At 52.8% G+C, this 14513-nt stretch overlaps 5 protein-coding genes across 5 annotated transcripts; 3 read left to right on the top strand and 2 right to left on the bottom strand.

Annotated features, from left to right (window-relative positions):
• Positions 1 to 7: 7 nt before the first annotated feature.
• Positions 8 to 687, top strand: AA0111_g9863 (hypothetical protein; the record flags this gene model as incomplete). Its single annotated transcript, XM_028656469.1, has 5 exons — positions 8 to 55; positions 111 to 125; positions 305 to 455; positions 546 to 611; positions 662 to 687. 5 exons carry the CDS (start codon positions 8 to 10, stop codon positions 685 to 687), a joined length of 306 nt encoding a protein of 101 aa, XP_028502579.1.
• An 818-nt stretch (positions 688 to 1505) lies between these two features.
• On the top strand, positions 1506 to 5740 carry AA0111_g9862 (hypothetical protein; the record flags this gene model as incomplete). The annotated part of the gene is made up of 2 exons (XM_028656468.1): positions 1506 to 1895; positions 1943 to 5740. 2 exons carry the CDS (start codon positions 1506 to 1508, stop codon positions 5738 to 5740), a joined length of 4188 nt encoding a protein of 1395 aa, XP_028502580.1.
• Positions 5741 to 6344: 604 nt separating this feature from the next.
• AA0111_g9861 (hypothetical protein) lies at positions 6345 to 6911 on the bottom strand (the record flags this gene model as incomplete). Its single annotated transcript, XM_028656467.1, has 1 exon — positions 6345 to 6911. The coding sequence occupies one exon, from the start codon at positions 6909 to 6911 to the stop codon at positions 6345 to 6347; it is 567 nt and encodes a 188-aa protein (XP_028502581.1).
• A 486-nt stretch (positions 6912 to 7397) lies between these two features.
• AA0111_g9860 (hypothetical protein) lies at positions 7398 to 8000 on the bottom strand (the record flags this gene model as incomplete). Its single annotated transcript, XM_028656466.1, has 1 exon — positions 7398 to 8000. One exon carries the CDS (start codon positions 7998 to 8000, stop codon positions 7398 to 7400), a length of 603 nt encoding a protein of 200 aa, XP_028502480.1.
• A 2146-nt stretch (positions 8001 to 10146) lies between these two features.
• On the top strand, positions 10147 to 12426 carry AA0111_g9859 (hypothetical protein; the record flags this gene model as incomplete). The annotated part of the gene is made up of 1 exon (XM_028656464.1): positions 10147 to 12426. The coding sequence occupies one exon, from the start codon at positions 10147 to 10149 to the stop codon at positions 12424 to 12426; it is 2280 nt and encodes a 759-aa protein (XP_028502493.1).
• Positions 12427 to 14513: the final 2087 nt, after the last annotated feature.

The following is a 14513-nucleotide window of genomic DNA, read 5'->3' as shown; positions in this document are numbered from 1 at the left end:
CGTCAAGATGAGCTTCATGCAAAAGCGCGGTCTCTCGACCCTCATCCCCCCCAAGGTACGCCCTTCTATGCACCCCTCCAATCGCCTACGGAACTGACCATCCTCCCCAGATTGCTTCTCCCAATGTAAGAGCCTTCCAAACCATCGCCTAGGACGCCCTGGAACCCCCGCAATTGCATTCGCGCAACCGCCGGCCCACCACAAACGCACGCATTCACGACCGCGACTCGCCAACTGCAGACCCAATCGCAATTCCAGAACTCTCACCGTGGCGATTTTGGATATGAGCTGATTTGCAAAATAGGCTATCGGCTCCTCCCCCAATGCTGTCCGCATGCAGAAGGTCGTGAGCTTCTACGAGAAGCTGCCCCGTGGCCCAGCTCCCGAGCCCGAGGCCAAGGGTCTTCTCGGACGCTACCAGAAGAAGTACATGGGCAAGAACCCATCAGGAAGGCGTGAGTACACCCGGCCGGAGAGGGAATGACAAGAGCATTGTCCTTGAACATGCGACATGCGCGTGAGAACATCAGACTGACCCTGTACAGCTCTCGTCCACGTCATTGGTTTCCTGATTGCGCTCGGCTACGCACAGAACTACTACTTCCATCTCCGTAAGTCGAGTAAGATGCGCTGATGAGATGATGTGACTCACCACCTGCAGGCCACCACAAGAACAACGAGCACTAAGCGGGTCCTCTGGATGCGCTGTGTCGCTACGAGCGAATGGACAAGATGTGTATATGTAAAGTGTAGTTGGTGAATCAAAGCCTCTAGCCAAGACCGTCTCTTCTCCTATCGTGCAAATGACTGTTTCCTTCTGTTTCAACATATCCACGTGTGCAGTGGCGGAGCCTCGTACACCTCTCGCTGCGCCAAAATGGTCATCTGGAACGGGGAAAAGGTGGTGTATGATCTGCGATGCTATGGAATATGTAACAGGACTTGTTGCAACACCTTCAACCTGATGGACGTTGAAGCACCGCACGTGCATGCCATGAGCATGTGTCGTCAGCTTCCCGTACCTAGACGTGCATCGCCGCCAGAACTCTCTCGACTCATGAGTCCGCTCCCCATGTGTGATGCAAAGGTGCCGCGGCAGCAGTGTGAGGTATAGGTTCCACAGCACGCAGACTCTATATATACAAGGCCCCAGCCCGTGCCAAGACTTGCGCCTCTCACCATCGTGGCTACTCAAGCTACCCGCCTCAACCTCCTATAAACCCCATCCACACCCGCGATCCGCCCCACCACCAAAGGGCCCTTTGTACCCAGTCACCCCTCCCGAGCGCGACTCCACGCCGTTCGGTGAATCAGCGCGACCCAGCACGTGTCCGCGACTGCCTCCAGCCCGCGCATCCTCCAGCGAAACACTCCGAAACCTCCGCACTCGCCGCGTCACCTCAGCAACTTGCAGAACGCAACTCTGCGGAAGCGCCGACTTGACATCCGTGGCGACTTGTAGCATCTGACATTAGGTGATTATCCCCAACTTTTCTTTAGCCCTCATGTCGCATGTCGACGATGTCGGGCGTCCGGCCGGGCTCGACTCGCAGCAGTCGACGCCGCTTACGCCAACGTCTTTCTTTGGATCAGATCAAGGACAGCTTTCTGACATTGGGTCTTGCGCCACTTCAGTTCCGGAAACTGTTATGGCAGAGCAGGTTGCCAACGATGTGGTAAAGGAAGCACAGTCGGTGGGTCGTTCTGCGCCCATCGACGACTCTGCGTCAACTACCAACACCCCCGCCGTTAACGGCGAACCGCCCTCGGGCACAGCGACTACCAAAACGACCACATCAGAAGCGTCTTCTACCAAACCCATTTTGAATGGCGCAGATGCACCCTCGGCTGATAGTGCACACGTGTCAGACAAGACCCAGGGACATGCGGCAGCTGTGAGTAGAGATTATGCCGAGTTTCGACGCGGCCCTAACAGTAGCAGAGCGAGAGCAAGCAGACAGATGCATCACGGCAAGAGTCCAGACAGTCCCACCTTAACGGCCTATCCAGCGAACATCTGGCAGCCGAGTCGCAGGCTGTGGCAGACGCGAGTGGTGGCTCAGATACCGACATTAGCCGTCCTGGAAGCGTAGACCAATCGAAGCGGGATGGGACTCATGTGCGGACCAACTCGACCGCGAAGAAGCAACCGTTCAAGTCAGTATCCGTAACCAAAAGCTTTCTAGCCAAGACAGTCCCCTCAACACCTGCTGCGCGACCTGGCGAGAAGGCAACCCCAGCAGCCCCGCCCAAGACGTCAGTCCTCACCGCGAAGCCCCGCCTCGTAGCCAAATCTGGTGCTGGCAACACCCCACGTGCGCTGGGACAGACCAATGGTGCAGGCGCAGGTCCAGATGCGAGCAAGGTTTGGAATAAGAACCAGCCGGTCCCAGCTCCCCCACCCAAGACGTATACGGACGACGAACTCAAGCAACAGTACGGCATTCATCTTGCAACACGCTTACAGGCCGACGAAGGGGGCAAAGAGGCCAAGTGGGCTGACATTGACGACGATGAGGAAGACTGGACCCCGGAAGCAGTGCAGTGGATGGATGGAACCAAGTCCTCCGTTGCAGTGCCACAAGAGACGCAGCCACCACCTGCTGAGGAACCAAAGACTATACTCAAGCCAGAGACGCCTGCCGAGACACCCAAGCCCACTACATCACCAGCGCCTACTACGAACACGCCCAAACCAAGCGTCACCGGCGGTACCAAAACTATCCTGAAGCCCGGCGCACACGCGCAGCCGACTACTGGAAAATCAAGTCTTGTCCTGAAGGGACAGCCGGAAAGACCAACCCTGGTGGCCAAGCCATCAGCCACAGAGAAGAAGTCACCATGGGCGCCCTTGCCTCCAGTCGAAAAAGTATCGCCGATTCAGGTCAACCCTCCAGTACAGCAAGCACCTCCGCAGCGCTACTCGCAACGAGACTCTTATGGCTACGATTCCATGCCCCCACCCGCGAAGGAAATTGCCCCCGATGACTTCAACCGCAACTGGCGCAACGAAAGTGGCAGTCGGGACAATCGAGACGGCCGGGAGCTGTACAATTCACAGAGTGGCCGCTATGAGCCTGTACATAATGATATGAGGCGGAGTTCGGGACGTGATAGTGGTAGCTACCGACAACAGCCGTCTGCCGTGCTGCAGAGGCCGTCTCATGATGGTGGTCCAGCAGAGCCGTCAGCAGCGTTCCAGACATCAAGAGCAAGCGCAGATGGACCCACTTGGGGCAGGAGGAGGAACTCGTCCAACGTCAGTGGAACAATGCCGAGGCGCATGTCAATGGACCCAAGAGGAACAGATATGCCTACTGGCCCTATGAGCACAGAACGACGTGAATCACACTCGATCAACGGCTTCGACCCGTCTTCTTCGGACCCTGCAACTTCCAGACACTCTCCCTTCCAGCAAATGAGGTCCCCAAACGTTGCCCAAGCTCACCCGGCTTCTCCCTACGGATCAGTAACTTCACCAGCTGTCCAAGATGCACCAGCGCCTGTTCCAGCACCGCCAGCAGAAAACCCTGTCGAGGTACAGAAACGCCTCATGGCCGAGAAGATCGAGCGTGCTCGTCTCAAGAAGCAGCAAGATCGTGAAGCCGAGCAACGTGCAGAGGCAGAGAGGAAAGAGCGACTTGCCAAGAAGCTGGCCGCTATGGGACCGCCTGAGTCGAAGACTAAGAACAAGGACCAGTCACCTACACGCCCAGAGCAGTCCCCGCAGAAAGGCAAGGCTGCTCCTGCCCCCGTGCAATCACCGCCAAAGCCACCTGTCCCGACTGCCGATGGTGAGGTCACACAGTATGGTATGATGAAGGTCCACCAGCCTCACCCTGTGAAGAAGTCGCCTCAGACCGAGCATGCCCAGGTTTCTGGGCCGGCATCCCACGCAGCAAATTCCTCACCGGCGGCTGCACCGTCGTCACTTGATCAGCAATCGGCACAGCCGTTTGACTCCTTCACGCGTGACAACGAAAAGTCCAGGCTAGCAACTGAACAATCTCAGACGATCGCTCACCAATCGGACAGCGCTATCCCTTCTGGGTCTAGGCCACAGGCACCTCCAGCATGGTCGCAGGCGTCTTCCACAGCACCTCAACCTAGACCTTGGACTTCGCAGGTTTGGGGTCCCCCGAAAACGCAAGATCGAGCTCTTGGTAACGGTACCTTCGACGCTGATTACCGAGGTCAGTCCCGCTCTGGTGCCCAGCAGCAACTTCCTGTCCAGCCACCTGCCTCGACAGTTCCCATTGGCACAAGCTTGGCCCCTCAGGCTCTACCGGCACAGCCAGGAAGGCAGATGCCTCCGTCGCAACAGATGTACTCTCAGCGACCATCGCGTGCACAACAGGCAGCAGCGGCTAGAGCGGCTAGACCTTCCAGGACCATTGCTGGCGGTGGTTGGGATACATTTGGAGACCTTATCGAACGCGATGATGCCGAACTTGCGGCAAAGAACCACCAGGATCGAGAGCGCCATGGTGACTTCCGCCCAGAACTTCGAGAGACGTACAAGGACCAGCGGGGCCAAGCACAGGTAACGCTGCATGACAAAGTCGCTGCCGACATGACTCTTGCCGAGGCGTTGAAAAAGGACGACACCACAAAGCCTGTGATTGACGGCTCGTCGCCTCAGCAAGGTTTAGGTCAAGGTTCTCTACAGCAGGCTACTGGCCCTCGTGCATCTCGCTTCTTCCCTCGCCCGACTGAGATCTCGACCGAGGCGACGCCGTCATCATCAACGTTTGCATCAAGTAAGGCTGATTCTCCTCCACCGCCTCCGGAGACAGAGACACACCCTGTTTTCGGCAGCGAAGCCGGCCACCCGTTGGTAAGGCTCCCGAAGCCGTCGCCTGTTGTACGACTCCCTCCGTCGGCGTCAGGTAGCGGACCGGCTGCTGCTTCCCATGTGAACTTGCCCTCGCGTGGCCAGGCTCTAGGTGCCAGACCTCTTGCAATGAACCCGGAATGGCAAGCTCGGTTTAACAAACTCCTTGACAAGCCAGGCTCCAACCGTCCCGCAACCCTTCCGGGAACATCACCAATGCTACCTGTCGCTGTCCCACAGCAAGGTGCAGTCGCCCCGGCTGCCTTGTCAAAGGCTTCTCTTGACGTCAGAGCAGGTACTGGTCCCGCCACTGTGTCCTTGCCTAGCATGTCCCAGACGAAGACCTTTGCGGATGATCGTGGAAAGGACGTGGCCACCCGCAACGGCGCTGAGGCACTATTCGAAGATAGAGAATTCGGCTCGCTACCTACAGTCAAGTTGTCCAAGGTCCCTCATCTCGCTGCCAACCAACCACCCAAGGCCGCGCCTAGAGACGAGCAGCAACCAAGGTACAAGAAATTCGAAAACCCTTTCACGATCCGTCGACTAGAGGCTTTCGACATCGAGAAGACTGCACAAAACAAGACAAAGTTTGATGTCGTTGTGCGCCTTGTTACCATGCGCGAGCCGGTGATCAAGTCGGTACAAAGGAAACACTATGGCCCTAAACTCACCCGCCAGCCTAAGCCCAAAACTGGTCCTCCAAGCACCACTTCTGCCAACAGTACGAAGGATCGCCCGCGCAAGCCGTCGCAACAGAGTCAGGCAGACCGTTCTTATAACAACAGCAACAACACTACTTCCCGTCCATCTGCACCCAAGACTTGGTCCACGAGCAACAACAACGCTCCTCGCTCGTCCCCAGCCCACACAGCTACGACTTGGGCTAAGGTTGCGACAGCCTAAGTGTCTTCTATAGTTGCTTCGGCTAGCTCCAACAACTACTACACGGCATGATCAAGGCGTGATATTCAATGTTCGGCGTTACAAACAATTTCAGTTGCGGGATCTGCTCTACGACGATCAAGAGTCGACTTGACGTTGGAGCATTGTCGGATAACTCTATGAAGTGTTTCACTCGGTCACTACATGTACTGTTCTCATCACAGCACACCATTTCACCCTTTTCCCCCTCAACAGCAGTATATATCGCGACATCTTGTACCACAACGATTTGAGTGGACCACAAGGTCGCTTTTCTTGGGAGGCAGTGTACTCCCGGCCTTTTCTTTCACTGGACTCTTAGTCCTTCCTTCTTGTCTTGGGTGTGACATCACTTTCGGGTCTGCATGTTTTTTCTCAGACCTTCGTTCATCTCCTTTTGCCATGACCGGCGTCAGGACGCGAATATGGGTATTGATAACTACGACGGGATATGACCTCGTGGATGCGGAATTGGAACGATGATAGAGGATTCGTGTACTGCTAATAATATTTTGAAAACTTCATGCTATTGTCCCATATGGCTCTTGCAACGATGAATCGGTTTATTGTTGCTCATGACCTGGAGCTAAGCATCTAATTGTCTGACAGGGAAGTTTACTGCCTCCAAGTTGGTATCTTCAACCTGCTTTCCGCTCGCTGCGGTGATGAGACCATCCAACCAATCCTGATGTCCCAACAACATCTTGTTCGGCTTCTGTACCTCCCACTCCTTGAACACTTGTCCAATTTGACTCTCCTGCGTCAAGATTCTCACTCTCTGTCCCTCCAGGTCCTCCACAACCCATGCATGATAGATCTCCAGCCCATCCGATGTCTTGGAGCTCCATGCCAACCTTCCAGCACGCCCATTACTCTCTGGAGGCTCCGACTCCTGGACCGTGCAAGTCAGCGGTGGGAAACCGAAAGTACTGAATTTGAAAACGTCATCTTTGTGCAGGAAGGTGCTGTCCGATGACGGAGGCGTTATCTGAGCGCAGTTTTTGTAGTAAGACTCCCATTTCGAGATGTTGGCTAACAGGGCCCAGATTTGTGTGCTGGTTAGATCTTTCGCGATGCGTTCGTTTGAGACAAAGTTGTCTGTCGTGCCAGGGAGGAAGTGCTGCGGCCAGTTGATCGCTGACTGGGTCGCCATGTTGATGGATGAGTCTGTGATTGGGTATGGGCTCTTGTCTTTTTTGTAGATATGAGTGCAGAGTGAATATGCAGGTGCTTGGTCGTTCAAGTAGCAATGGATATCGTTGACGCTAACATGTGGCGCTTACACATCATCATCATACCTGGGAAAGACTAATTCCGGGTGGATCTACAGAATACAATAGTCTGCACTGTTATACCGTAAAGTAGAGAATGATTGGTAATCTTTTGCACCTTGCTCCAATGCTGGAGAAAGCGATGTTGGCTTAACGTTTCTTGTGGTGATCGACTTGTCGACGTCATCATGAAAGCTCGATTCCGATGCGAGTAATTACACCCTGGATGGACTAACCGGGTAGTAGAGAAGTAAAGAACATCAAATACTGACAGAAGTAGAAAATATAAGATCTTTCAGAACTGACTATCAACGATGCTGTACGTTCTTTCGGGTAAAGCATCGCCCCACCTGAAGCCCGGTGACGGCTTAGGGAGTATTGTTAACCAGGATCGCGTTGTTGAAATGGAATTGTGTAACAGCCACAATAAGCTCATCCTCTGGACCACTCATCTGCAATCCGTTGGCCTCTATTAATTTTGAGCACAACTCATCCAAGCGGCAATTCCTGCGGTTTCCATGGATCCCCGCAGGACAAAGAACAACAGTAGCCTTCCTGACGACGTATTTCTCGACAATGACATCGCCGTCAAATGCTTGATCATTTTTTGCGCTGTATTCGTGTAAAGTTGTTGATACTGCCTGGAGGTACTTGGCTTGTCTGATCCAATCCCGCAGTCCCTCCAACACGAAATAATCTGCTTCTGCTTCTACCCGACAGTAGAGCGCATAGTCAAAGCCGTCTTTCTTATTCCAGTAGAGAGGAAATCTTGAGGGCCGGCGCATGAAGTTTAGGATATGCTCGAAGGTATCGGCATCCGCGTCGACGTAATAGGAGCCGTCGGCCTGCAAGTCTGCACAGTCTTCCCATCGTGTGAGGAGACTCTCAAAGTAAGGCGAGACTGAAAGAACGGATTTTGAAGTGCGAAATTTGCGACCGCAAACATCGAGTATGATGTGATTGTCCGCCATGACAAGAAGAAGTGGATGTAGCTTGTCTGTTGATAGAGAATTTGTAGAGGGCGGGGTATCAACTTATGTGCAACACAACATGCACAAGACCCTGTCCTCATATTGAGTCCTCGCATAACATTCTGTTTAGAACCACGAGTGTGCGGGCGGAGGCCAAAGCCACGTTTCACATCGCGCTTCCAGTTACAACTTACAGTCAGAAGGAATTGGCTGCTTCGGAGAGACCCCCGCTTCTTCAAAATATCTTTAGAAGGCATCGGCCATATCGTATGTAGTCAAATTAAGTAACGTCACCAGTTACAGTCTATGTGCAATTGAGTCTGTATCGACATCTGCACTACCTCTTAGTACACATGCACGCACTACATCCGGTTCACTTCGGTATGATCCCTAGCATTTCCATGTCCACTCATCGTCTTCTTTCCAACATTTCTTATCATAAATCGATGTATGCGATTCCCAGACAAGTCTTGGATATGGCGGTGCGTAATCGTTGCTCACAGCTTGTTGATGTGGCGGAGTGTATTGGCAATGGCACGCTGCGTCCATACACTGCGATGACTGGACTCGAGTTTCTCCCGCAAGAGGTACAAACTGTGTTTCTAGGAATCGCATATCGTGATTCGGTGGCTGTTGATATGGCTGAACATGGCTCCACGATACTGATTTTGTCGGCAGCGAATAGCCCGTCTGATGATTCGGACCCCACTGGGTAAACCTCTCACAGTCGCAAGCAAGGTAGTTCACACCGTCGGCAGTCACAAAAGAAAGACCGAGCCCTGGGTGTTGATGAAGGAACTGGTCGAAAGATTGACTCATGTGAGGGTTTGAGGGGACCGCAAGGAATTCTTCGTACGGATCATGACAATGGGTGTTTGAGCTAGATCGGTCGACCGCATAGGCTGAGAAGGTACTTTGCGACAAGGATGGCGCCATGTTGGACCGAAGTTGAGCTGTATTGACCGGCCGCTCTCCGTTGATGGGGAGTGATTTCTCTATGGGACGGGCACCCAGCCCTGAAGCCAAGTCCACTTTACTGTGCATCGGATCGATGTTATGATCGACATTGTTTCCATCATAGCCTGGCCTCAAGGCTTCCGAAGTGCTCACAAGAGTTGCGAAGTCGACTAGAAGATCGAGGGCGTTCATATTGCTGATTGATCAAGAAGAGATATTCGGGCGAACAGGGAAGAACGAGTGATAGTTCAGATAGAGGACTTCCTAGCACATCCTGACGGTGATTGTCTACACCAGTAAGTTGTCACACTCATGGTACTCGCACCAAACGGGTGTAGCATAACGTCGCCTCGTTGTACCCGTGGAGATGCAGCCTATCAAGAGTGAGCTTCGTGTCTAGAAAGCTCTCGTGATACGATGTGATGAACCAAACGTAGTTTGATGCAAGAGGAGATGTGGCTTCCCCATGAACGTACACAAGCTGCCTTTTTTCTTTGAGGGCATTGCCCTCTAGTTCTGTCGATGCACTTGTGACAAGAATGCTACCATTGCAAAACAGCTTCACAGAGCCATCAGTAGAGCTATAGGATAGCCTTGACTTCGATCGAAAAGGCGAGGTCCTTGTTTGCTTGAGCGTAGCTCGTTACGAGATGCTGGGCGTGTTCCATTAGCGAGCGGTGCCCTACTTTTGCACAACGGCGCCGGTTCGCGTCGCCTCTAACCAACAAATGTATGGATTAGTGTGGTAAGACTGCCTGTCTTATGTTCAAAGAGCAGAATCCGAGATGCGATGCGGCTCGATCGTGACAAATGCATGCGCTGGGGTCAGGGAGCAGCTGGCAGGTTGTCTCTCAAGAGACTGCCAATGCGTTGTTAATGCGTTTTCCATTTGAGAAATGACGGCAAACGTTGGCGTGTAGTCAGTATGTAGATGCAAGGCGCGGTGTTGTCTGTGGGAGACTTGGGTCACCGCCGTCGACTATGCCGGGCGTGAGCCTGTCGCTAGCGCGGGGACTTGTTAACGATCAACCTTGGAACCCACTCATTCATCCACATCGAGTAATGCGCGTAGCGCGACGCGTTCAATGTGTCGCTTCGAGCTCTTGAGCTTGCTTATTGTGTTTTTCGAGCGACTGGCGGCACGGAAGAAGCAGTTCCGCGCATCCAGCGATCTATCAGCGCCACGACCATGCTCCACGAAATCCTCCTCTCGCTCTCCGGGCACCCGTCTGCGCTCTTCGATGCCCCGGACCACGTGACAGCAACCGCACATCGTCTACTCTCTCCGCCCGAAGCAGAGTTGCTGTCTTCCATCGGCCATCTGTCGCGTCTGCATCGAAGTACACGCGATCATGTCGCCAGAATTGCCGCGTCTCACCCTTCAGTCATCTGTAGGGCAGTTGCTACTTCGATTACTTCTTACCACCTCGAACGGTTCCAACGCAAAGTGCTGGAAGTCGAGAGTCGTATTCTGAAACAAGATGCTTCTATCGTGGGCGCGTACAATATCGTACCTTTAGCTGGGGTCGTGAGCGAGTTCTCCGAATGGACTAGAGTCATGGAATGGCTGCGGGACATCAGCAACTACATGTTACCATCGGATGTTCCTGCAAAGTTCGAGAAAATGATCGGACAGGCTGCCTCTGGAGCTGCTGTCATCGATAAGCTGCGGAGTGAAGCCCAAACAGGCTACCCGGATATCGAAGAGGCCGCTCGAGGTTTGAGCAAGGTTGCAGAGACGTCGTGGCTGCGACAGCTATCCACCTGGTTGCTATATGGCCGACTCCCATCGTTTGGGCGCTCGGACTTCTTTATTCAGCAAGACGACGAAGACGCGGACGAGCAAACTTTTGTTCTACAGAACAAGCTACTACCCAAATTTGTCACAAGACAGACGGCTCTTTCTATTCTCTTTGTTGGTAAATCGCTCAACCAGATTCGCTCGTTGCCGTCGGCTGCGAAGGTATTGGACGCATCGAACTCAGTTTCAGAGCTTGATCTGTTGCCCAAGCATGTTCAACAACTCTCTCGAGTGAGCGCACCAGTATCAACAGCCATGCTTTCCGAGGCAATTGCGAACATCCGTCTTTCACTATCTCGAAACCTTCTGCAGCATCTTTTACCGCGCGAGAGAATTGTCGAGACACTGACGGTGCTACATCAGTTCTTTCTGATCGGAAGAGGAGAGTTTGCCTTGACACTGATCGCAGAGGCAGATGGCAAGATCTCGTCCCGGCACAAAGGCTCACAAATCAACAAGCCTGGCCAATCCGTCAGGGGCGTCATCATCAAAGAAGCGGAGATCAATCAGGTCCTCGCACGTTCGTTCTCCGTTCTCTCAACCCTGTCTAGCGAAGACGAACACACGGACGACATTCTGGATGTCGCAACTCAACTCTTACATCTCAGCACCAACAACACGTCTAACAACCGTCCGGGGACACCAGGGCGCGCCAAGGATGCGGACTCGATGCTTCCACAGCTTGCCAACATGTCCTTTGACGACCTACTGCTATCAGTACCAACGTCTTTGACGATGGACATACGCTCACCTCTTGACCTGTTCATAACGAAGGCAGATCTTGATGTTTATTCATCCATCAATGCTTCCCTACTTGCTGTTCGAAGAGCCCATCTACATCTAGCTGAGCTTTGGCGATACAGCTCGATACGAAGGGATCATCCTTGCCCGCCCGGGTATCAATACAGCAACTCCGCGCACGGTAAAGCAATGCTCAAGCGACGTCGACAACGCACTACGAAGCGAGCACAGGACATGCGGAAGATCTGGGCGACCTGCGCAGCCGCTATCTTTTTCTTTGCAGAGAGCGAAGCTTACTTTCACGGAGCAGTCATACAGCAAACCTTTAGCCATTTTATCGCATGGGTCACTGTTCCCCAAGGATCTTCGTCAACGGAAACAGTAACAGCAGCCTTCGACCGTACAAACACAACTAGCTTCCGCGAGTCCGTGACAGAAGGGGATCTACAGAAGCAGCATGATCCAGAAGCGCTAGCTTCAGCACATCGCCGCTTTCTGTCTTCGGTCGCATACTCTCTTCTCCTTACTGACCAGCCATTCACAAAGGCGCTGCGTACACTATGCACCCACGTTGACGAGCTAGTGGCATACATCACACGTCTCACAAAGATACAGCAAAATCTGGATCTCGAAGAAGATGAAGGCATAGAAGATTACTCGCAGAATTACAAGAAAGAAGAGAGTGAGGTCAGTCTGGAGATGGATCGTGCGAGGAGAAGGCTGGACAGCGATCTTAAAGCACTTGTAGAGCGGCTGCGTGAGATTGACAGTGAGAGGATCGGAGCTTCTGCGCCAGGTACAGAAACTGGAGCGACGATGGAGGAAGGAGCCTACGAACCGTTGAGAGTAGGTGGTATTGATCGTCTTCTGATGAAGCTGGACTGGAGCGGCGAAGATGAAGAAGAAGAGCATGAGGACTTGATATGATGTTTTACACACGACTCCTCTCCTGCTGTTAGGATATCCAAGGCTAAATTTCCGTGGCCTTGGCTCGCTTTTGGTGTTTTTTATACCTACATGATGGTAGAGGAAGTTGCACCTCACGTTCTGTTGCGATGCAGCAGTACAGAGCGGACCTTCTCCAGACTTCTACCAGCCTACTTCCACCGCCCCATCATCACGTTAATTCACCACACCAATTTACTGCCTTATCAGTATTACTCTGTCGCATCAATACTTCGTGAGTTCTCATGATGAAGCTCGCAGTCCTACTGCTGACAGGACCAGACCTCTCGCTCGAACCGCAAGTTCCTTCGAACTCATTATCATATAGTACATAACCCGACGTGCTCGCTCTGCCAGTATGAGGGATTCGATGAAATGCTTTCATCATGACGAGGTCTCGGATACAATAGAATCATGTACTGTGGACGATAATCAAATCCAGTCGTCCCATCCTTCCACGTGGAGGTCTAGAGTCCGGGCTGCCACTGATAGCTTTGCCTATCCACTGCCTCCTTCGAGTACGTCAACTGAAACTCCACGTGGGCGACGGTACTACATCTGTTCTGAAATAGATTCCGGAGTTTACATGCCGTCGGGTCCATTCGACAGAGTTTCAGGTCATCCTACATCACATTATCGACCCGAGGCACCATCAAACCCTGCATCCAATCTTCCCACATCACATTATCGTCCCCAGGGACTATCGACCCTTACTTCCAATCATTCCCAGATACCATCGAACCCTTTCGAGGATCCCCAATACGTAATCGGCGTAACCAAACCGAAAAGACGGCCAATGCGCGAATGGCAGGATGTTCTGGAAGATCAGCGCTCTGATGCGTCTGCGGGTGCAGTGAAGCTGAGATATGGCAAGGTCTACCTCAGACGCCAACGACGTCGCGTTCAGGCTGTGTTCACAAGCGCCAAGAAGACTGACTGCGAAAGTCAGCAGCGAGCTGCATCAACTTTGCTCAAGGGGCAAGGTACACACCTTGGGCGTGACACTATGCGAGGACTACAATGTCCAGACTGTCGGCGGGAGATGGAGGCCAGGTCGCTTGCGAGGTGATCTGTGGGCTGGCTGGCTTGACGCCAGTGGTTTGTCGTGTACTACAGCTGCAAAGCTTGCGTTCGTTCGTACTAGTCTAGTAATCAAGACTTCTTCTTAGCAGCTAGCGATACCCTGATGTGCCTGACTACGGGTGATTATTGACAATATCTCGGTATTTCTCCATTTGATAAGCACAGTTGTTCGCTTGGAGAAGACACCCCTTGGTATTGTATGACATACGACGATTAGTACGAATAGATCCGCTATTGCATCGCCACACTGAACTAGTGCTATTGAGAGACGAATGTTTGTTCGACCGGATCGAGGCTAAAGTGGCAGCAAGAGAGGGCAAAGAAACAAGCTGCGCGCTGCAAAAAAAAAAAGGTTCTATCGCATAGGAACAAAAAAGGTCGTGCCCGGGTTCGAACCGGGGTTACCAGAAGGTTGATAGAAGTCAAAATCTGGAGTGATAACCACTACCTGTATTGGCGGTTAGACAGACTTCATGTTAGAACGGGTTGGGTCAACGTACACTACACAACCATGTTGTTCTGTTTGATGCCTTTTGGTTCTCTTGCTGCATACATATTGCCGTTTGCATGTGTACACGCGGACAAGGCGCTTTTATAGTCAAATCGTCTCAACCTCGGGCGCAACTGGGTGGCGTGTGGGGCCCCTGAGGTGTACGAAGCGGGGCTTAGGCAGACACACGTCAATTCGTGGTCCAGCCATCGCGCACGCTTTGGACCTGAACACTGTCAAAGCTCACTTCTACCCTGCTTATAATCCTCTGCGAACGTCAATTACCCCGCATGCTGCAATGTAGGGTCGACATATTGTGAAGACTCCATGACGCTGTTGTACAGCGAGCCCTGAGGCAGTTTCAAATCCATCGCGACGGCCCCTCACCAGATTTACAAACTTGAGCCTCTAGACCAGAATGACGTCGCGAAAATCCGTCTTGATTGCTCGGGTACAACACAACCTTGCAGACTGGTCTACATCAAGGAGAGTAAGC

Source organism: Alternaria arborescens (genome assembly GCF_004154835.1).
Source record: "Alternaria arborescens strain FERA 675 chromosome Unknown contig_30, whole genome shotgun sequence".
NCBI classification, from domain to species: Eukaryota; Fungi; Ascomycota; class Dothideomycetes; order Pleosporales; family Pleosporaceae; genus Alternaria; species Alternaria arborescens.
Note: the sequence above shows the minus strand (reverse complement) of the source record. Positions and strands in the feature narration are given on the sequence as shown.